The sequence below is a fragment of the Nelumbo lutea genome, chromosome 1, assembly GCF_056320005.1.
Source record: "Nelumbo lutea isolate HS-2025 chromosome 1, American lotus-T2T, whole genome shotgun sequence".
NCBI lineage: Eukaryota > Viridiplantae > Streptophyta > Magnoliopsida > Proteales > Nelumbonaceae > Nelumbo > Nelumbo lutea.
In genome coordinates, this window is record NC_142684.1 from 219,231,023 (window position 1) to 219,253,696 (window position 22,674).

The following is a 22,674-nucleotide window of genomic DNA, read 5'->3' on the forward strand; positions in this document are numbered from 1 at the left end:
TCGCGGAGGTTATTACACTGTTCGGTGCTATGATCATGGTCTCGATGGAAACTACAATACAAATTCTTGTTTCTATCGTTCGGATTTCCCTTCAGGCGAGGTGGCCACTTAACGTACAGAGCATCTTTGATCATCATTAAGATCTCTGTCCGCCTCGTGTTCAACGGCGTGTAGTTCATCCGAACTGCTAAGGGGGACCGAAAGGACTGGTTCAGCTTCGGCTCCCGGGTCGGGTTTTTTCTACTCACCAGGTTGGAGAGCTCGCCTTCTCTCTTTCTTTTCTCGTTCCCGCCTTCGGTTCGTTGGTTGATCTCTTCCTCAGTCCTCATGAACTTATCCGCGAGTTTGAGGAATTCGGCCACGGTCGCGGGCTGGTTGGCCACCATGTGCCATTTGAACTCTTTGTGCGTCACCCCTCTTTTGGCCGCCGCGAGTTGCACTGCGGGGTCCAACCGTGGTATTTGCAAGCATGCCTCGTTGAACCGCTTGATGTAGCCCCGAATAGACTCTCCTTCTCTTTAGTCCACTTCGAAGATGCTTTCCTCTGTTCTGGGGCACCGTCGGCTGGTGACGAAGTGTGTGGTGAAGACTTGCACGAACTAGGCCCAGCACTTTATCGACCCGGGGGCCAGGTTCCTGTACCAAGTGCGGGCTACCCCCCTGAGGGTGGTGGTAAAAGCCACGCACATGCACGACTCGCTAGCCCTGGCGAGGTGCATTTGCGACTGAAAGGCGTCAACGGGGTCGAAGGACCCGTCGTACTTGTCCAGAGGTGGGAGTTTGAAGTCTCTGGGTAAGGGGACCGCCAGGAGTTCCGATGCGAGGGGGGAAGGAACGGAGAGAGCCGGGGTAGCCCCTACCTCGTCCGAGCTCGTGGCTTTGCCTCTGACTTCCGACAAGGCGCGGGTGGCGGTCTGGTGGCTTCGCCGTTGAGCGGGCCTTGTGCTGGCGCTGCTGGCCTCCGTGTTACTGACCTCGATGGGCCCGGAGTGCTGGTAGTCCGCCGCCAGGGCGCTGAATCGATTTTCGGTGAGCGGGAGCTCGGGCTTGGAGCGCCGGGGTGCCGACCTCGCGGGCGAGGTTCCCGACCCACCCGCGGGTTGCGAGGCGGGGATGACATTTCTCTCTCTTCGGCCTGGGGACGAGGCCTGGCTGTTGGGGTGGTTTTGGGGCCGGGAGGCCTTCGCCTGGCGGGGGCGCCCATCCTGCCGGGAGGCCTTGACCGGCCTCGGAGCGGGGTGGCGAGGTGGAAGTAGTGGTTGGTTCAGTGGCAGTTGGGGGAACTGCTGTTGGCAGTGATACTGGGAGATGTTGTGCAGCACTTGGTGCTGGTGAAGCTGGTGTTGCTGGAACTGTTGCATTTGGGCTTGCATTGCCCGCATGCACTGCACCAGGTCCTCCAACTGGTTTTGGCTAGCTGGCAGGGGGACGGCAGTTGGTTCAGTGAAAGTTGTCTCAATGGGGAGAGGAAAGGGGACGTTTGTGGTAGGAGGGTTTACGGGTGCCACTGCTTGTGGCGTGTTCAGGATGGGGATCCCATCCGCCGAAAGGGGATGGTGAACTGTCCAACGCACACTACGGGGACCTGAAGTTGCTCCCCGGTGGCGTTTGTCTCCGTGCCGCGTCCGGTGTTGCTGGAGGAGGCCATGAGTGTTGGGATTTTTGAAGAAGAAAGGGGGTATCGAAGTTTGGAGGGAGGCTTTTTGAATCGTTTTCCCACAGACGACGCCAATTGATGGAGCGCGATCCGGATGGTCTTAGCTGTCCGCTGCCTTGCTTTCGAACGAGGTAGCAGGGATCCTAAAACGGGAGAGATGGGAAAGCTCCAGGGGGAACCCGGTGTAGAGGCTCCGAAGCTCGAGTTAGAATCTTTCAAAAGCTAGGTAATGCCAGATAGCGCAAAGTTTTGCATACCTCTGTTATCGGGGGGCAGGGGGCTCTTATAGTCGCTTCGCGTACTCATCCCGAGGCCCTTGTTGGATCGGGTATGATTACTCTTGCGCTTGTCAACTCGGCTGTCGTCCCTTCTGCTGAGACAGAACCGTCACTGCCTAACCGTCTAACTGGAGATGGTGGCGTCAGTGGCGGTGGCAGGTGGTCGTTTAGAGTGCTGCCAAAACGTCAGATCCCAAGTCAGTTAGGCGTGGCGCCCTCGGGCATGAAATTCCCTGGTGCCAGGCATGGTACGACTTGTTTGGCTTTGGTGCCTAGAAGATGATGCGAAGTGCTGAGCGAGGCGGTCTTGAAGACGATCTGGCTGCTCCCTAATGAAGACGATCTGGCTGTCAGCAACGATGGGGACTTCGTAACCTGCGAGAGATGAATCAGAGATCCCGGGGTGGCTTACCCGGCAGGGACACTCTGATGGTTAAGTTAGCATGCAGTAGAGAGCTTGAAGATGATATCAGAGAATTAGAGAGCTAGAGGGCAAAGATTATACACATATCAAAAACATACCTTCGCTCCTGGGGGGTGAAGTCTTTATATACTGGGTCCTTGTGGGTTGGTGGAGCAATTCCTGGATCCTCGCTGTGATGGGATCCATTTGCGTGTTAGGTGGGTAAAATGCCACCAACCGATAAGATTGCCTGTTCCCATTTGAACCGGGGAGTGGGTGAGCTAATATAGCCATTACAAGGTGCGATCCCGTAAGACGTAGAACACGGTGATGAGATCCTCGGGGTTGCCATGTAGTGGTCGGTCTGAATGGGAGGCGAGCTGCCTGTAAGGTACCAGGTTGCCTGGTGGCGAGCTAACTATGGCAAGCTGCCTGGGCTCGTGTTCTTCAGATCTGACTTGATATGAATGCCGAAGTGCCTTTGGACCAAGGTGGTCTTGGTGTGACCTTGCGACGTAGTCTTGAGCGAGGTGGTCCATCTGTCCGGGTTTGATTTGTAGCGGACTTGATATCATTATCCTGGTTGCGATCCGGTACCGGGTGACTTCAGTTCGGGGGTATCAGGGTACCCGAGGTTGCTTTGTAGCAAACTGATTTGTCACTTGTGTCAAGTCACGTCCACGTGCCGATCTGATCATGTTGAGTTGTCACTTATGCCGAGTCACGTCCATGCATCTCCCTGTTACGGGGTCGGGCCAAATTTTCCTTCATCAATTGCCCCCCACTCCCCGAGCTAGGGGCTTGACCTGGTGCAGGGAGTTCGCGATGTGACAAGTGGATTTGGCTCGAATTCTAGGCTGCTCTGCCAGATAGGTTGCGTGCAGTTCATGCATGGACGTCATGCGATCTATAGATTCCGCAGACGCCAAAAAAAGTGCTAACTATTTTTGACCTTGAGGGTCGTGCAACCCGTTTTCTGAGGAGCCATTAGATTGCTTAGATCTTGACCGTTGCTTCTCCGATACAATGGCTATAAATAGGGGGTCTCGAGACTCATTTTTCTTGCCACAAATTCACAAGTTTGTTATGAGGTCGTGTCGGGATCCTCCAGCTCGCTTTTCTCTTTATTTTCCAAGGTCAACCTTCTTTTCGGTGAGTCTGTGTTTCCCTGTTCTTCCTTTGTTCTTTAATCATGTCCAGTTCTAGTATAGACAGACTTTTAGGTAGTTCTATCATGGCTGAGGGTGTCGTGGAGCAATCCATGACCCCTACTGGGGAGTTCAGCTCGCCGTAGGGTGATTTCCCTCTTTAGCCTTTAGTGGAATCTTCTGCTCTCGAAGTTGAGCCATCTCAGCTCGGGGAGACTGAGGTTCAGGAAGAGGTTCATCCCCTAGGACGGAGGCCCCATCTTCTTCCTGGGCTCGGGATCCAAATGACTTCGGTCCTTCCACCCTAACTTCCAATAGGTTAATGTATCTTGTAGCTCACTATCGTCTTCCCGATAGTTTGGTTTTTAGCCTTCCCCTAGGTCAATACCCTTGGGCTCAATTCACGACTAACCTTTTGCTTTTTGCAGTTACCATGCTAGAGGTCGATGCCAGGAACCTTTTCAACAGCATGCAGAAGGGGAAGAAGAGGAAGGCGAAGAAGCCTCGTCGGGAGGCCAGCCCTTCGACCCCTGCCCCGTCCGAGGTCCACATCATAGAGCCGATCTCCGTTGAGCTCCCCTAGGAGGAGGTCTGCCCTCTCCCTCCCATGGTAGATCTGGATGAAGAAGAGGGAAATGCTCGTCAGCAGGAACCAGAGAGCACCTCGACGCCTGAGACAGAAGCTGCTCAGCCTCCTGAGCCAGCGAGCACTTCTAGACCCTGACACGAGCCTCCGAAAAGGAGTATCCTGACTCACCAGTTCGGGGTTCGCAAGAGCGAGGAGGCCATCTTCTCCGAGGAGGTCACGGATTGGGCCGAGATGCCTATAGCTCGGCTTGGGGGTCGGGCTTCTAGCCTCTGCATGGTGGTAGGTGCTTTTACCTTATACTTTTGTTTCATTGTGAACTTTTTAAAATGTTCTTACCTCGGTTTTTCCTTTCCAGGTGAATTCCTCCATTCATGCGTTGATGTGTCAGTCGCAAATTCGTTTGAGGGAGTTTCAGGGAGCCAAGGAGGAGGCACAAAAACTGCATCGTGAACTTGTTAAAGCTCGGGGCAAGGTGCTTCGGACCAAGAAGGTAGCTCAAGGTTAGAGGAGCTAATTCTGTCTTTAATTGGGGAGAAGGAGAAACAGTAGGAGCGGATCTCCGCATTGACCGAGGAGAAGGAGAAACAACAGGAGCAGATCTCCGTGTTGACCGAGGAGAACTCGACACTGATCGAGGAGAGGATGAGGATTCGATGAGAAGTTGAAGATCTCAAAGCGATGGTTCAAGAGTGAACTCGGATCTTCGAGACTGCTGTTGAAGAGGCACAAAACCAGGCTATTGAACACTTCAAGCAATCTTTGGAGTTCTGCGATCTCCAAGTTGAGTATGGTTTGAGCTCCTACTGCTCTGGCTTCAAATTGTGCAAGTACATGATGAGAAAGAAGTTCCCTGACCTTGATCTCAAAGTCGTATCCGCATCTGACCTTAGTCTCGAGGATGCAGAGGCAGCAAATGCAGAGCCCAGCTTGTCGGAGGAAGGAAGTGATGACGAGGTCCAGGAGGAGTGCCCCTCGAACCAAGAGAACGCGAAAGATCACATGGAGACCGATCTAGCTGATAGCCAGTCATGATCTTTGAGCTTTTCTTTTCTTTTCTTGTATTGAATGTACACCCCGAAGCCGCCAAGCTCGGGTTAGAACAAAATCTATGTACCTGCATTTTTTTGTGAATGAAATACCAATTATTGAGTAATCCTTCATGTAAAAGGTATTCTAAGTATAGATAGCTTTCGATCTAGGCAACAAACGTGTAGATTACACGAATTGTCGAGCTACCGAGCTGGACAATAAGTAATAACCGTAATAAAAAATTTTCTAAGTGTTTGTTACCCCGAACTGTTTGCGAAGGCTTAGTAGGGGTAATTCTACGTAACGTACACCGAGGTGAGCGACATAGCGGGGCATATACCCATCCTGTCCGCGCACAGGCTACTTATTTGGATGCTGGTTGTCCCTTACGGGTCTGACCTACTCTTATGTGCAGCGGTGGGCTAGAAATCGTAGGGCTTATGCCCGAGCTGTCTATGCCTCAGGTATTCGAAGCAACTTGCCTATGCCAGCGAGGCAACCGGGTCTCATGTGATGTCGGGGTCTCCGCTAGTTTGATACTTTAGCCCTTAGGCTCTGGGAGCGACTTGTAGTCCACTCTTTTTGACTTTGCCCATGTCGAAGATGCGACTAGGTCTTAAGCAGTATTGTAGCCCTTTAGGCTTTGGGAGTGACTCGTAGTCCACTCTTGAACTTTGCCCATGCCAAAGAGGCGACTGGGTCTTGAGCAGTATTGTAGCCCTTAGGCTTTGGGAGCGACTCGTAGTCCACTCCTGAACTTTGCCCATGCCGGAGGGTCGACTAGGTCTTGTGCAGTGTTGTGGGGCGGTGCCGAGGTCTCTACCAGTTCGGTGCTTTTGCCATTAGGCGTTGGGAGCGATTTGTAGTCCACTCTCCTTGATCTTGCCCATGCCAAAGAGGCGACTGGGTCATAGGTGGTGAAGAAGTCTTAGTTCGCCAATTTGCGCCTAGGCTAGGCCGCTAGATCGTGCACAGGCCGCCAGGTAAGCGCCTTAGAGCTATGATTGCACTGCATCAGCTTCGTGATGCCGGTCACCCACTCCTACAAGAAGCTACTAGGAACTCAACCTTCGGGGGCAGTACCACTAACTTTAGGTCGCCAGCTCGCATGGGAGCCTTGGAAGGCTCGATCGGCAAGGGCGCCCATGTAGTCTGTTGGCCGTCAACTCCCGCGGAAGCCACGAAGGCTCATCTTTGTAGAGGGGACCTCGCGAAGAGGACTGGTGAGGTTTTATCTGAATTGAAAGTAAAGTTGGTATAGCTGCTTAGTCTGTTAGCTTTCTGCATAGTTTTTGAGTTTATAGAAAATGGAAACTATAAAGCGAGAGCTTTAGTTTCTAAAAAGTGAGGACTTAGCTTAATGTAGCGTTTCTCACAGAACCATCGAGGGTTTAGTGAATGTCGCACCGACTACAGGAGGGAGTGACACGTTCACTTGGGCAGTTGCTTGGGGCATTGTCAGCGCTGGGACCTCAGCCGCAGTAAGCGGTATGGTGAATTGACCCATGCAGATAGACAGAAACTGAGGTTGTTCCCTAGAGACGTTCGCTTCGTTGTGTTGTCTGTCGTTGCTGGAGGAAGCCATGGATTTGATTTTGAGCTTGAGATTTTGGAAATGGAAACAAGGGCTTTTAGTAGCGATTTTCCACAGACGGCGCCAAATGATGTGGCATAATCCGGCTGCTCCTTGATGAAGATGATCTAGCTGCCAGCAACGATAGGGACTGCGTAACCTGCGAGAGATGAATCAGAGATCCTGGGGTGGCTTACCCGGCGGGGACACTCCGTGGTTAGGTTAGCACGCAGTAGAGAGCTTGAAGATGATATCAAAGAATTAGAGAGCTAGAGAGAAAATGCAACCAACCGGTAAGATTGCTTGCTACCGTCTGAACCGGGGAGTGGGTGAGCTAATATAGTCGTTACAAGGTACGATCCCGTAAGACGCGTAACACGGTGGTGAGATCCTTGTGGTTGCCATGCGGTGGTCGGTCTGAATGGGAGGTGAGCTGCCTGTAAGGTACCGGTTGCCTGGTGGCGAGCTGCCTGAGCTCGTGTTCTTCAGATCTGACTTGATATGAATGCCGAAGTGCCTTGGGACCGAGGTGGTCCTGGTGTGACCTTGTGCCGAGGTATACTCGTCCCGAAGTAGTCTTGACCGAGGTGGCCCATCTGTCTGGGTTCGATCTATAGCGAACTTGATATCGCTATCCTGGTTGCGATCCGATGCCAGGGTGACTTCAGTTCGGGGGTATCAGGGTATCCGAGGTTGCTTTGTAATGAACTGATCTGTCACTTGTTTCAAGTCACGTCCATGTGCCGATCTAATCATGTTGAGTTGTCACTTATGTCGAGGCACGTCCACACGTCTCCCTATTACGAGGTTGGGCCAAATTTCCCTTCATCACCAATAAATAGTGTATTAGTGATCCTAAGAACCTATATGTATTGCACAATACAATGTAATACATACATATATATACACATACATATATATATATATATATATATAGTGATGAGCCTGAAAACCTATACGTATTGTATGATGTATCCTACCAATCTATCGAGAAAAACTCAAGATTGTGAGTCACTTTGTGTTATAAAGGTTTCCACAGACTTTCAATTTTAGATATAAATAGCTTTGTTGTAGGTCCATATGTACTAAATAGTATTGATGTGTACAGGCCGATGCATATATACTAATACGCAACAAAACTGAGATACATGGGAATTCAGCTATGTGCTATATCCCTACCTTCAAGAACACATATATACTTAGCTTATATTGGATAATACCTATACGTTAAACCTTGGAAAGATTTAGTTCTAGTCAAATTTAACTAAAGATCACCCTTACATATAATATTATAAAGGACTTAAGGACCTAAACAATGAGATAAACTAATATGGATGGATAGTGTCACAAATCCAAATTATCTAGTGATGTAGTTCAAATATGGCAGAAGATAATGGAAAAAAATTGTTCAAAGAAATGGAAAAAGGAAGAATAAAATTGGATGGAACTTTGTTATTATGAGATGGCTTATAATATGAGGCAATAAGGTTGGGGACTCACTAACCTAAAGGAGTTGGAGACTCACTCACCCAAAGAAAAGGACTCTCAATTCTCAAAGAAATCTCTAGGCTTCTTAAAACAAAAAGAACTTGATGCCCTAGCTTTAGATTACAAGGCTTTATATAAAAAACAAAAACCATCTATTGGAGCATTAAATGAAAAACTAGTTATTTGGACTTTAAATGTAAAACTACATGTTAGAACATTTAATAAAATTGGTCGCTAGAAACCTATTAACAAACTAGTTGTTAAAAGTCTAATAACAAACCAGATTTTAGAAACCCATCAACCAAAATGGCTGTTGAAAGCCCATTAGTGAGTTCAAATTTAGGCCCACTTGTCTTCTCCTTCTAAAATGAAATGATATGGTGTTTTTCTGGACATGAATTGCATCAATCTCCCCCTCTTGAAAAGAATTCATCCTTGAGTTTTAACAACTTTAAAAAGAATGACTTACCACTATGTTTTTGCTAGATTTTTTTTTTGTTACTAATCCTTTGATAGGCAATTGATGATGTAAACCTCCAATATTGATCAGAACTCCATCATGTCTCCTAGCTCTAGAGACATGCCTCTTATACTTCAAGTAACCCAATTCTTCATCTAATAACAAATTTTTAAACTTTGAGAAAATGGCTACCAATAGAGGTCCTAGTACATTTGTCTGAAAAAGATGTAGTCAAAGTCTCCTATTTGATGAATGTTGTCTCCATTGCTTTAAAATCAATTATAAATGATAGAAGATTCCTTATAAGTAATAGACTCTTCATCAAACTTAGGAGGACTATCCCAATCAACATTGTCTCCATCACTTTGAAATTGATCGTGAATGATAGGAGATGTTTCATAAGCCATAGACACTTTATCGAACTTTATAGGGCTATCCTAGTCAACATTATCTCTATTACTTTGAAATTGATCACGAACAACGGAAGATTTTTCATAAGTAATAGGATCCTCATCAAAATTTGAAGGACTATCCCAATTAATGTACTTTTTTCATTTGATATTATTAATGAAAAATGCAACATAAGATTATTATTGCAATCTTTCAAGGTTTGTTCCAAAGACGAGGTTGGAACAATATGGTTGTCGTAAGAACTTGTTTGGGAAACTTTCATAAAATCTTCTTAATCATGCATTGAAGGTTTTTGTAGCCATTCTTGAACTCATTGATATTTTCACAAAGATGGGCATTTTGAATTGGAGCCTTGTGTTGATTCTTACTTAGCATGATATCTCATTTCTTTGAAAGATTTGGATGTGTAGTTAGCTTTGTTGACCATTTTTTTGCTTACTTTCTATACAAAATTTCAATTGATAAATCATTTATGGAATTAAAAAATAGACTCAAAGATCTTTCCAATGATATATGGCATGGCCCAATTTGATGAAGATTTCACTACCAAAATTGGGATGCCACTTGACCTATTTTCTTTGGAACTACAACACTATTTAATACGAGGAAAGAGAATAGAGCAATTATGTTACAAGCTCAAACTCAACCCGCTTTGATACCAATTGATGTAGCTCAAATACAATGAAAGATAATGAAATAAGTTTGTTCAAAGAAATAATAAAAAATAATGAAATTAGATGGAATTTCATTAATATGAGATGGTTTACAATATAAGTCAACAAAGTTGGGGATTCATCCGCCCAAATTAGATGATTCTCTCAGCTTTTGAAGCTTTAGGCTTCTTAAAACAAAGAGAAGAACTTGATGCCCTAACTTGATATTACAAGGTTTTATATAGAAGATAAAAACTAGATGTTGAAGCATTAAATGAAAAACTAGATGTTAGAGCATTTAATAAAACTAGCTGTTAGAAGCCCACTAACAAACTAACTATTAAAAGTCCACTAACAAATTAGCTGTTAGAAATCCACCCACCAATCAAAATGGTTGTTGGAATTCCATTAGTGAGTTTAAATGTAGGCCCACTTGTCTTCTCCTTTTAAAATGATATGGTCATTCTTGGGGCATGATCTTAAATTGCATATCTAGTGAGTAGGGGACCCTTTGTTCCAAAAAAGTGCTTATTTCATGGTGGCAGATTCCTTTCTATTGAAAGGAGTGGAGTGCTTTTGAACTACAAACTAACTAGTGTAGCTTGTAAGATTTCTACCCTATAGGGGTGTATTGATCTTGTTGGATTGCTTTGCTTTGGATTTCTATAGCTCACAAGAATCATGTAGTCTTTAACGGTTTAAACTATAGGGATTTTAAAACTCTTCACAGTTTGTGACTCATGGATCAAATCATGTTTAGGACTTTCAAAGTTTAGGGTTAAAATAGAAAATCATGGCCTTGTAGGGGTGCAAGTTGGGAGGGTTGGATTGCATTTATGGTCAACCCAACCCAACCCAACCCTAAAATTTGGGCTTAAGGCTCGAGTCCAGACCGAGCTTGAGGTGAAGCCCAAACTTCCCAACCTGAGCCCAACCCAAATTGTAATTTAATGCGCTTGGGCTTAGGCTGGGCTCGGGTTGGTCAATGAACCTGCTCTAAAATTATACATGTATGTATGTATTTATACAAATATGTATGTATATATATAAATATGTATGTATATAAATAAATATGTACATAAATTTATGTACATACAAATATGTTGGTGTATATGTAAGTATGCATGTGAAAATTTACATATATACATATATATGCATGAATGTGTATGATTGAACCAAGCTCGGGCCAGGTTTTAGTTTCCTAAGGACTAGACTTAGGTCCAGTCCAAAAAATAAAAACCCAAATTCTTAGACCCCAAATCCAACTCGACAACAAAAAATTCAAGCCCAGCCCATATAAAATTTCACGTTGGGTCGATTTGAATTCGGGCTAGGCCCACCCAAGTTACACTCGTAATTGGATGTAGTGCGATAACCCCACCAAGAAATCACTACTAATTTAACATGGTGCCATGCGAACAAATCAAAGGCTTTGATTCGATTATTTCAGCCCATGTTCACACATTATGCGTTACAACGTTCTCCAGCGTGCCAACTACCAAGCCCATCGGTCTTGACAACAAAGTGAACCAAGCTTACCTTACAGAGCGACAATTCATTGACCGGATCTATCTAGTGACATTTATTCTATCGTTTAGATTTGGATTCTTATTTTTTTGAAGGGATAAAATGCAAAATAAATGTCGATTCGTTTTTTTTTTTTTTTTTTTTTTTTTACCAACACGAAGTCACAAACACGGAAGCGATACATCCTATAAAAAAATCGTTTTTTTTTTATTAGTCTTTTTTTATTTATTTTTTATAGCAGGTTATTTTATTTTTTTCAGTCACGAGTCACGAATGACGATGTTTAACCCGTATGTTAGCAATGCTTAGAAATTAGAATGAGGCATGGAGTGGACGAATCCCAGAGTCAGAGATGGAATGGGTGAAGCGAAACACTTTAGAATTGAACCTCGACGAATGACGGTGCGAGTTGATTAAGGTGCATGTGATTCCACCCGTCGTCCCCTTACGATTTATCGAAGCAAAATCAAATGGTTGGAGAGATGGGCCAACCCCATTTGCTTTCTTGAGAGATAAAGCTCAGAGAAGAATAAAAAAGCATCAAATTGTAAGGAGAGATAGTGAAGAAGAAGCCTGGACGAGATGATGGCGACGATAGAAAGCCCACTAGATCTCAGAGACCAAAATTCCACCACCTTCCCAAGCTGGAAGCTTTATGAAAACCCATTTTATTATTCTGATCAGCAACATCAATATCAGCATCACCACCACCTCCAACATCAACGTCAACAACATCATCATCATCATCATCGTCGTCTCCTTCTCCCTCTCTCTGCTCGTAAGATCGCCGCTTCACTTTGGGATCTCAGATTCTTCAGACCCGTTATGGATACTGAGCTCGACACCGTTCGAGCCCAGATTGCGGAATTGAGAGCAGAGCTTCAATTGGAATGCAAAATTCGCAAGAAGGTCGAATCCGACAACAAAAAACTAGCCAAAGAGCTCTCCGAGGAAAGAAAAGGAAGAGAAGCCATGGAACATGTTTGCCAAGAACTCGTGGAGCAGATTGCATCGGATAAGGAAGAGATCCGTCGATTGAAGCGAGAAATGGAGGAGGAGAGGAAGATGCTGAGGATGGCTGAGGTGCTGCGAGAAGAAAGGGTTCAGATGAAGCTAACTGAAGCGAAGTTTCTTTTCGAGGAAAAGTTGTTAGAGTTGGAATTCTCGAAAGGGTCTCAAATTGGGACACCAACAACCAACGTGGAACCAAAGAACCGGGAGAAGAAGAAGGCCTTGGCAATTACTTCCACTGTCACTGCTGCTACTGCTACTACTACTAGTAGTGCTAAGGAGTCCACAACCATGGTCATGGGTATATCTGGGAATTCGAATAGCATTGAATATAACGATCTTGTTCGTTCCACGGCAAATCAACAGAGAAAAGCATCATCAGAAGCAGAAAACCCCCACATAAAGAGAGGGATCAAAGGGTTTGTGGAGTTCCCGAAAGTGATTCGCGCAATTGGCTCTAGAGGGAGGCATCTGGGTTCGAAGCTAGAGTGCCAGAAAGCTCAACTTCGACTTCTACTGAAACAGAAGAGCCCCATCGGAACCAATAATCTCATTGTGGGCTGAACCGGTTTACTGTTTCACTTCTCTTTCTCTACGTCTGTCTGTGCATTTTCCTTGTTGCTTATGTGATAAATAATTTTCTGATTTTTGATTTTTTTTTATCGTTACAACGATTTAGGTATTAATTCAAATGGGTCTTCATTCGAAACTATATATCAACGAATTGAAAGAAGAGAGAAAAAGCAAATTCAAGCTTGTAAGTATCCAAAGTTTAATTTCTAAGTTATGGTTCTCTGACGAAATTGGAGATGAGTACATAGTCTGTAAATCATGAATCGTGTTTGCTTTTGATCTGTCTCGAAAATTACCAAAGAAACCAACTGTTTTGAGACGTCACAAGGCTGAAAATGAATTTTGGATTAGGTTTGTCCTTTGTTTGGTTTATGTGATTGATATGGCAAGGAGGAAAGATGCATGAACCCACTCAACCAAGGACCCCCTCTGGCAGGGATTGACATTGAGAAGTAGGGACGAGAGAGAGAGAGAGAGAGAGAGAGAGAGAGAGATCTTTGTGTACAATAAAAAAAAAAAGAAAAAAAAGAAAAACTGTTGGCTTTTGTACAGTGACTGAGAAAGTGAGAAGTGAGAAGTGAGCAGGAGGTCTCTTCTCAGAACTCAAAGGGCTTTATGGAAACCCTTTTATCTTTTCTTAAAATCTGTTGGTGTTAAGAAAAGACTAGAGGAGGCCTCTGTTGTACCAATCTTAATGGCACAGTCACCTGATATTGCTAAATTGTATCGGTCTATTGGACGAACACCGGAACCAGCATATGGGTTGTTGTTGGTAAGAAAACCAAAAGATGAGTGGGTGGTATAATCAAATTCACTGACAATGGTCTCACCGTTTCATTCATGTGGAATTTTTATCACTGATTGGATTGATCTGGGGTATTATAATTAAGAATGAGGAAAAGAAAGGGAAAAAAGTCTGAGTTCTGAAGAGTTATCTCTGGCTACAGAACTCAATAATTCTAGAGACAATACGGATGAATGTCTCAGAACATCCCCGCCCAGGCACCCAGTGTAAAGTGTCAGAAGTGACAAGTAAGGGCGGGCCATGCAGCATGTTGCAAATAAAACTTTTTGTTACATTGGGAATTCCGACTTTTCTCAAACTAGCTGTTTAATTTTGTACTAAGGCTTTCATTTGTATTAATAACACAAATGCATGGAGTGCAAATTATTAATGAAAAAAAATTGCAAAATTTAATTCACTTTTGCTTCGGGGGCTTTATTTTCCATTTGCATTGCCAAACTTCTGCACCATTACAAATGAAATTGCATTATCAGTCACTATTCATGACTGTGTATGAGACAGAGAGAGAGAGGATCGGTTAAACAAGGCAGCGTAACTAGGTTGCAATTGGCAAGTATTGCAGGTCCGCCACCAGGACTTGGCCTGGTGTAAATCAATATAAATCAAAATCCTTTAATTTATTAATAATGATCTACTCATCCCCAAATTTGGAGGTTTTTCAGACAAAAAATTGCTTGGAGACCGCTTGGTCGATGCTAATTTGATTATTCATTATTAATTCTAGTGATTATCAGTCACCAAGCAAAGTATAATTTGGTGTAGTTTTACTTTAATTTCCTTTGGTAACCCAAAAAAGTTTAAGTAAGGATTAATTTGGCTCATTAGAATAATAAATAATCGATGCTCTTGTTGTTGAAAAAGCGCTAAGCTTTGATACCAGTTAAAAATTTAAAAGGGAGAAGGGCAATGATACGTTATCAATGCTCCTAATAATTAATTAATAAGCTCTCTTCCCTGAGTACTCTCAAAAAAAGTAAATCAAAGTGAAAACCTAAATTAATTAAACAATAATAATTATATATAATAGACCTGACCTGCTACTTATTTCTATATGTCAAATTCAACAAATAAAAGAAAAGTTACTCCTTAAAAAGGGTTCTTCAGCTGTACACACCCTGGCATGTTGGCTGGTGGACAAAGATACATATAGCTAGTCTTTCTTTCTGTATATGTGTATGGGGCACCACCAATGGATTAGATTATGGATGTCATGTCACGCCATGAGCGCAAATGCAGTTGTAGTTATGCCCCTTGACAACATATTCTCGAATTCTCCGTCGGTGAGTCTCACTAGCCTTCTAACTTGTAGTCTGGTGTACCTTAACCAAGAATTTCGACATCGACAAGGAAGGGCACCTAAGAGGTGAGTGGGGTCATCGCTTGTGGGCGTGGGCGGCAACATTAATCAATTTCTGACCCATTCACTCTTTTATGAGTAACGACAGCTAGACCTGTTCATAGGCCGGATTTCAAACCTGATTTTGTACTGTATTTTATAAAAGCCAAGCTTAAACCCAGCCCATAAACGGATCTAATAATGAGTAATGGCAAACTAACTATTAGTTCATACTAGGGTTAGCCTCCAACTTTTTCAAATCCCTCTTATTAATTTGTTTTAGCCAAATGTGGAAGAGCAACGTACAAGACCCCAGAAAATTATCATGGGGCCTTGTGGTAATGTTATGTTTAATGGGGAATAGAGACGATGTAACTCAAGCAGAATAGGTCAAATGCAAGCAAAATGTAATATGAATTATGAATCTATCCACAGATCATATATCATGCATGCGCAGTGCAGCTTAATTTAAATTGAAATCCTGTCACCCATGGATCTATTGAGAGGGCGTACGTACTCAGTCATACCATATATATCTAAATGTACAATGTATTTTTTCAAACGCATTCCATGTACTATTGATTCATCTAAAGCATGGGAATTACTAGAAGGCCTTAGTATCAAATCAACAGTTTAATTGGTGGTCCATACAACATATTATTATTATTATTATTATTAAATGTACGAAATATATGTCCATTATTTATTATTAATTATAACTGCAATGGCATGTTGTTGTGAGACGTCAAACGTGTGCAGACCCGTGCGTCCTTATACACTCTGCCTGGTCGACAGAAGTAGCCCTTATCTGGGGCGCAGTGGATATCCTGAGAGCATATACACAAGCCTTCCAGGGCACAGCCCTCCTTGATTATGGTAACCCCGGTTTGTAATCCAAGAACTTGATCCGTCCGTTGACTAGAGAAGAGTCCCAAGGGATCATACGCCTCTTTCACCCTCAAGAATTCTCGGGAGTTGTGATACTTTTTAATTGCACCATCGAATGCTACATTCCGATTCTTCCCCCAGTGCGGCAATCCTCCATACGTGAACAATGCCATCTGCTCCACTTCTTCGTATATATCCTCGAAAAGCCTTGGAGTCAATGGGTTTTTGCTTCGATAATATGTCATGTCAAAGTCAATTGCATCCTCTTGTTTACCCAGATAGGCGCTTGATGCCTTCACATATCGCATTAAGATGCCATCGTACAGCTCCAATCCACACATGGCCTTGGGCTCTAGAGCGATTAGCTCTTGCACGTCTTGTATGAAATTCTTTACATTGGACAAGCCAATGCTTACGGTTGTTTGATGAAAGAATTGACTCTTCACTTTGGGATCCCATGGACAAGCTGTGATGTGAGAATCCCGTGGGCTATCAAGGCAGCTCCCCGATGCTTGCAGCCGGTTGTGATATCCGATCACTGGATACCCCTTAAACGACACTCCGTCATTTGTTAGCCCGAAACCACCACCTATCAATGTGGAAGTTGTTATCTTCGAACTGATACACTTGCCATCTGCATTCTTTGTTGATTCTTGTATCTCCTCTGTTAGGCATTAGGCACCAATTAATTAATATATTAAAACCCTCAACTTCAAAGTAGAAATATAGCTAGAGAGAAGTAGAAATATAGTACAAGCTATATAAGCTACCTTCATATAAATACTGCATGTACGCGTTAATTTTATTTTGTGTAGACAACCCATGTCAATTTCAACATGCAAATGCAAACAAATTTAATTAATTAATTTAAACAAATTAATACCTGAAGATCTTATGAGTGCCAAAGAAAGAGAGAGTGTGGAGCGAAAGTCGATGAAATCGTTCAGTTCGTTACCAGAGATATTGGTGGAGACCCTGTCATCGATTCGGTAGATCACCTTACCTTGATTGGGATACCATGTCATGTCTGCAAACTCGTGTTGATTGCCAAACCTAACAGCTTCATCTGTAAGTCCAAGTCGTCTTCACCAAATTCGTGATGGACCGTTTGAGTATAGGTTGTAATTGGAAAGTTATCTACACCCACATCCATACACATGTGTTCAACTATTAGACAGTTTTGTATGTCCTTAGTTTCAATCTGATTTGATGTATTTTTTATATTTAGTGTAAATAAATAAAATGCATGTTTGAGTCATGTTGTTTGGTATAATTCTATGTAAGACCCTAAAACTGGATACTTATAGAGATTCATGTATTTTTGATAAGTCTGGGGAGATTTATCCTACCAAGGCTAATACTGGTGTGCCACAAAGTGTTAGGATGGTTTGTCTCGGCCACCAGGGTAAGACCCAAGGCACATGCAGTATGGGATTATTCGAATCCTTGAACCGGACCAGATTTCTAGTATTGCCTTGGACCTTGGAGACAGATGGGCAAAACTGGAAAGTTACACCTGACCCTTAGACTCGATTATGATACTTCACTGGGTGTCGGATCAGGTTGTCTTTGATATGCCAATCATTGAGATCCTTAGCAGGGATCAAGACTTGGGTATGTTGGGACAATTTGAGAATTCATCTGAATGGGTGATCATAGTGACATGATCATCCCCTTTGTCGGACAAAGGTAATGATTGAAAATGCACTATTTCTAGTGGAAACCAAATTGCCGACAATTGATTTCAATCATTGAAATTTTGTTTTGCAAAATTAAAAATATATATATATATACGGTTTCAAAATGTTTGCAAATGGTTTTAATTCCCGGGATCCATGTGAGTGGAGAGTGCGACACTGTTCTTTGCAGCCGAGGGAGAGGTCCTCTCTTGTTGGACAATGCTTGATCATTAATGGCTGAGAGGCTAAGTGTAAGACCATTTAGGATAATACTTGATGGGCTAATCTTGCACCTGCCCACAGTCCCTGGGTTTTTATAAGATGGCTTGGCCTAGGGATCACTTAATGTAAGTGTTGGGCCCATAGGGTCCATGTGATGGGCTCAGGGGTTCACTGAGCTTTTCAGTGAATTCAACTGGGCCTTGTAATAAAGGCTGGGCCGAACCCATGTGGCTGGTGTGTAGATCAATGCTTGAGTCCCATGCCATACAAAGAAGCCCAACTGGGCAGCAGATTGGAAACTAGTTAAGCACTGAACACTTAATGGGCCAAAAGCCTATTTCGAGCTGAGTTGATATGATCACCCATCTATGGGGCGAATCTAAGATTAATGTTAGTAAAAGGATTGGGCCTTTAACCTTATCCACTCAGGGAGACCAAATTCAAATCAGATTTGAATCTGGTAACCTCCTAATAAAATCAGGAGTAAGTTAACTTAATCTGCAGATAGGATTAAGATAATTCCCTATCCAAATATTGATTTGGATTGGCATAATTCCTAATTAGGAGGTTTCTTAATCAAGAAGAAAAGAGGAAAAACCCAGAGAGAAAAAAAATATCAGATTTCGAGCCAAGGGTTCAAGCAAGAAAGCATCATGCGAACTAAGATTAGATCTCATACACATTCCAGAGAGAAGAGAAGCAATTCAGCCATCTTCATCCTAGGAGTTCTCCTCTAGCCGCCGCCATTCCCTCTTGCAAGATTTGATCTTTGCAGAAGAAAGAAATCAAGAAATCAATTATTGACATCAGTCTTGCAGAAAAGACTGTAAAAGATTTGGTGCTTAGAGTTTCCGGAGGGTTTTTGAGAAGGATCCAGTGTGTAGGACGCATTCGACTGGTTCTGTTCCAGTAGGAATATGTTAAGTTATTAACATATTAATTATTTATTTTAATTGATTTGTTAATTATTTTTAGTTAAGTTATTTTAGGAATATGTTTTCTAAAAGTTAATAATTTATTAATGGGTCATGGGTCTAATATTAACTCTTAGAAATATCTATACTATATATAAAAGTGTGAATGCAGAGTGGAAGTTTTTTTGGACTAAAATTACCCTCCATTTCATTGTTTGAGAAATGGTATAAAAGTCATTTTATTGCAGCTTTAATGGCTACTAAAATGCCCATATTTGTCTATTTAGTCCATTTCTAAATTCTAAGGGTTGAAAATGTGACTTAAATTATTACTTTCCTCCTCATTTAATTCTCTCTCATTAAGTCTTATAACTTAAGGTATTAACTCCCATTTTCTCTTATTAAATTCTATATTAAGTTAATTTTCACTAATGAATGCTACTAATTAGATCCATGTCAATATTTTTAATAATATAAACCCATATATTTTAGCATTGACTCAAAAACAAAACCATTCTTTATCAAAGTGGTGGCTAAGCAATTAATTCAACCATCTGAATTAACTTGATCAACCTATGAAGTCATAGTTAGGTAACAAAAATTTTTAAATAAAAATAAATATAAAATTTACAACAATATAGAAAACTTAGATACATTTATGATATTTTTTATTAATAAAATTAAAAAAATAAGTGTAATAAACAAGAATTATTTATTGATAATGAAAATTAAATACATAATTTAGAATTAAAAAAAGTGGAATTATTTTACTGTTTGACAAAGATCAATCGTTCAACTTTTGGGTCAAATGTGTTAACATTTAACGTCATAAATAAATAAATAAATAATAAAAATTAAACACATCTATAATTATAGAAAAGCAAAAAAATTATAGAAAAATTTAAAAACTATAGAAAAATTAAACACATATCAAAATTTTTTTACACATAGAAATACAAAAAAAAAATTATAGGAAAATTTGAACACATTTATAATTCTATGTTTACACTACTATTAAAAATATGAATAATATTGTGGAACTTTGTTTTGACTAAAATACTCAATTTAAATACATATTTATAGAAATTTTTGAATACATTATTTCTATCATTATCATCATCTAGAACTGTCACATGCAAAGCACGTGCACACTTACTAATTTACTAGTACTATAAAGTATGTGTTTTTTATTATTAGACATAGGAATCGAGAATTCATGATTACTTTATTCATAGGAATCGCAGGCAAGGATAGAAATTAATCCCACTTAACGTTTAAGGGTAGGAACCCCTCAGTTTGCTGCAGTGAAGCTGCGTGGGGCATACGATCATATGCTATATACTCCAAAACCATCAATTATATTAATCATTTATTTTTGGATAAAAGACTTAAATATGCCTTGCGGGGTTATTCCACTCAACGTACCTTCGTCACTAAGCAACTCATTTATAACTTTTAGAATTTAGAATGGAAGAAGAAGAAAACCTTGCAAAAACTTGGTAGAAAATCAAGCTTTAATTGGGCATGTGGAATGTGGAGAAACGGAAATCATCATGGTTTTTAAAATCGGACTGGATCAGACGGTCGGATTAGAAAAACCGGGAACCGATCATTTGACTGGTTCCATTTTTCTCTAAATCAGTTTTTTCCCTCAAAACCATTGATTTTGGTCAATAAATCGCTGAACTGGCCGGTTAACCGTTTAAACACTTTTGACCGTTTTTCAAATTTTTTTATTTCTTTAATTTTTTGTCAGAACGGGCCGACTGTTCGGGTCGAACGATCGGACGGTTCAAACTGATAACCGGACCCCTGACCGGTTCAGTTTTAAAAACCATGATAATCATTATTGAAGACTACTGTAAGGATTTGGAGTGAGGCACCCCTAAAGATATTTTATCTTTGGATTCGAGGAATTATATACAAAACCCATCTCTTGTTTGGGGAAAAATTATTTTTCCCATCCCCTTTTAAAGTCGGGGAAAACCTGACCCGATTTTTAGGGGGAAATTGCCATCCTAGAGAGAGAACCCACCACTAGCATGAATTTGAAATTTTCAGAATAAACTTTGAAATTTTAAAAGAAAATAAAGATAAAAAAATCACAAAATGATTTTAAGTCTCTTTGACAAATGCTGAATAAGTTTTAAATAAATTTAAGAAAAATGTTATATTTAATTCTTTCATTACCCTTTTATGTTTCCTTGAATTTCGTTTTTTAGGTTTTTTTTGGAAATTGTTGTTTCAGTGTACGAACTAAATGAGTATATATAATAAGTTACTATTTACCTGTGAAATAACTCCAAGGACTCCAAGCGAGACCTTGGCTGCATCCATGTCTGGGTGACTGTTATTGAGAACTCGGACCTTTGCGTAGCCATCCTCAGGTCCGGCAGGAGTGACGATCCGAAGTCCGATTACGTGGTCATGAACAGAACTTCCTTTCCCCCATAAAGAGCTACCATGCGCACCGGTGCCAAGAAGGCCACCAACCGTCAAACCCCACCAGTAAGGCGCATAAGGCAGAGCCAACTCGGCCTTGGCTGCTTGGTTAATCAACTCCCGAAGGGAAACACCACTTTCCACCTTCATCGTCATCTTCGCTGCATCCACCTCCAACGTATGGTTGAGATATTTGGTGGTTATGAGCAAACCCTCCTCACCGTCAGGACAAACCAGTTTGGGTATGCTGTGAGAATAACGAGTTGCTACCTTCATCTTTCTCTTGTTCATCGTGGCCTTTGCCACTACGGCCACCAGCTCTTTCTCCGAGGTTGGGTACACCGTCTCCGCCGCTTGACATACGCTTTGGTCAGGGAAAGCACCATAGGAATTGGTGATAGTGCAATTACTGGTCTGAGCTGAACACTTGATGGGATCGTCCGGGGGGCTGCACCACACCATACATAGTATTAAAAACACACATTGTGACCGGAATACATGCCTGAGAAGAGCCGTTTCCGTTCCCAATCGAGGCATTGTTGAAAGTTTTGAGACAGACAGAGAGAGAAAAGGATTGTAATGTTAACGGGTAATGCAAACCATATATGTATTTATGGTAATGAAGTAATCATCATTAGCAATGAAGCAAGATAAAAAATAAAAATCAAGCAATAAAGCAATCCAGTTGTAGAGAGCTTTATATCATGGTTTTGAAAACCATAATGAACTGGATGGTACGTTGGACCGTTCGACCCAGGAACCAATCAATTGGATACCGGGTTCAACTTCAGTCTGGACCGTTAAATATGAAAAGACATTACAGCTGAGATCTCCGGTCAATCTGTCATACTAGGAACATCTCTCTATGAATGGAAACATATAAACAGGGTGATGGATTCATTCCTGATCTCCTTCTAACATAAAATCCACTCCAATAAATTCTATGATGCATGTTATGTGTGGATACATATCATGTTCGAAAAGATTTTTTGTTGGCAAGATAATGGACTCCCGATATCCCCCATGAATGATAACATATAAATACCGAAGATCAATGTTCCCAATGTAATAGCTATACTGTTATATGGGTAGGATTCTTGTAGGCATGAGATCCGAACTCAAAATATTAGATGCACTTAATTTGAAGATGGGGACCTGCAGGACCTAACACCCAACAATCCTCACTAACCATGACATACGTAGGTGTTGCAAAGGATGGGATATGATGGAGGATGATTTGACCCGATCCCTTGAGAAAATGACACGTGGACTTGGCTCAATACGAGCAACAGCTCAGCACCACAGCCTGACTGTGACTAAGTAATGAGCCTGCAGGACAGCTCGCTACGTCGTAGCTCACTAAAGGGGGAACTCACTACAACGCGAGCTCGAGGTTCTCCGAGCTACTGAAAGAGAATACTCCAAGACTATCCCAACTCACGAGCTAGGGTAACCAGCTCACTACAACACTTAGGCAGAAAGACTGCCCCAAAGACAATCTCAATGAGGGTCACCTCGAAGTACCCCTGGGAGCTTGCTACGAAGTAGCTCGCGACAAGATAGCTTGTTGCACGATAGGGTAGCTCGC

The 22,674-nt window shown here is 42.1% G+C and overlaps 1 protein-coding gene and 1 pseudogene across 2 annotated transcripts; one reads left to right on the top strand and one right to left on the bottom strand.

The window, feature by feature from the left end:
* Positions 1-11,496: 11,496 nt before the first annotated feature.
* LOC148881106 (protein BRANCHLESS TRICHOME-like) lies at positions 11,497-13,030 on the top strand. The gene has a single exon (XM_088963381.1). It carries the CDS (start codon positions 11,799-11,801, stop codon positions 12,789-12,791), a length of 993 nt encoding a protein of 330 aa, XP_088819507.1. The 5' UTR covers positions 11,497-11,798; the 3' UTR covers positions 12,792-13,030.
* Positions 13,031-15,408: 2,378 nt separating this feature from the next.
* Positions 15,409-21,718, bottom strand: LOC148881107 (putative L-gulonolactone oxidase 6; annotated as a pseudogene). Its single transcript, XR_016104749.1, has 3 exons — positions 20,934-21,718; positions 16,713-16,966; positions 15,409-16,493 (listed from the first exon to the last, which is right to left on the bottom strand). The product of XR_016104749.1 is annotated as a putative L-gulonolactone oxidase 6 (transcript).
* Positions 21,719-22,674: the final 956 nt, after the last annotated feature.

What these genes read in the sequence shown, in the direction of transcription:
- LOC148881106 (XM_088963381.1), top strand. Translation starts at nt 11,799, where the DNA reads ATGATGGCGACGATAGAAAGCCCACTAGATCTCAGAGACCAAAATTCC.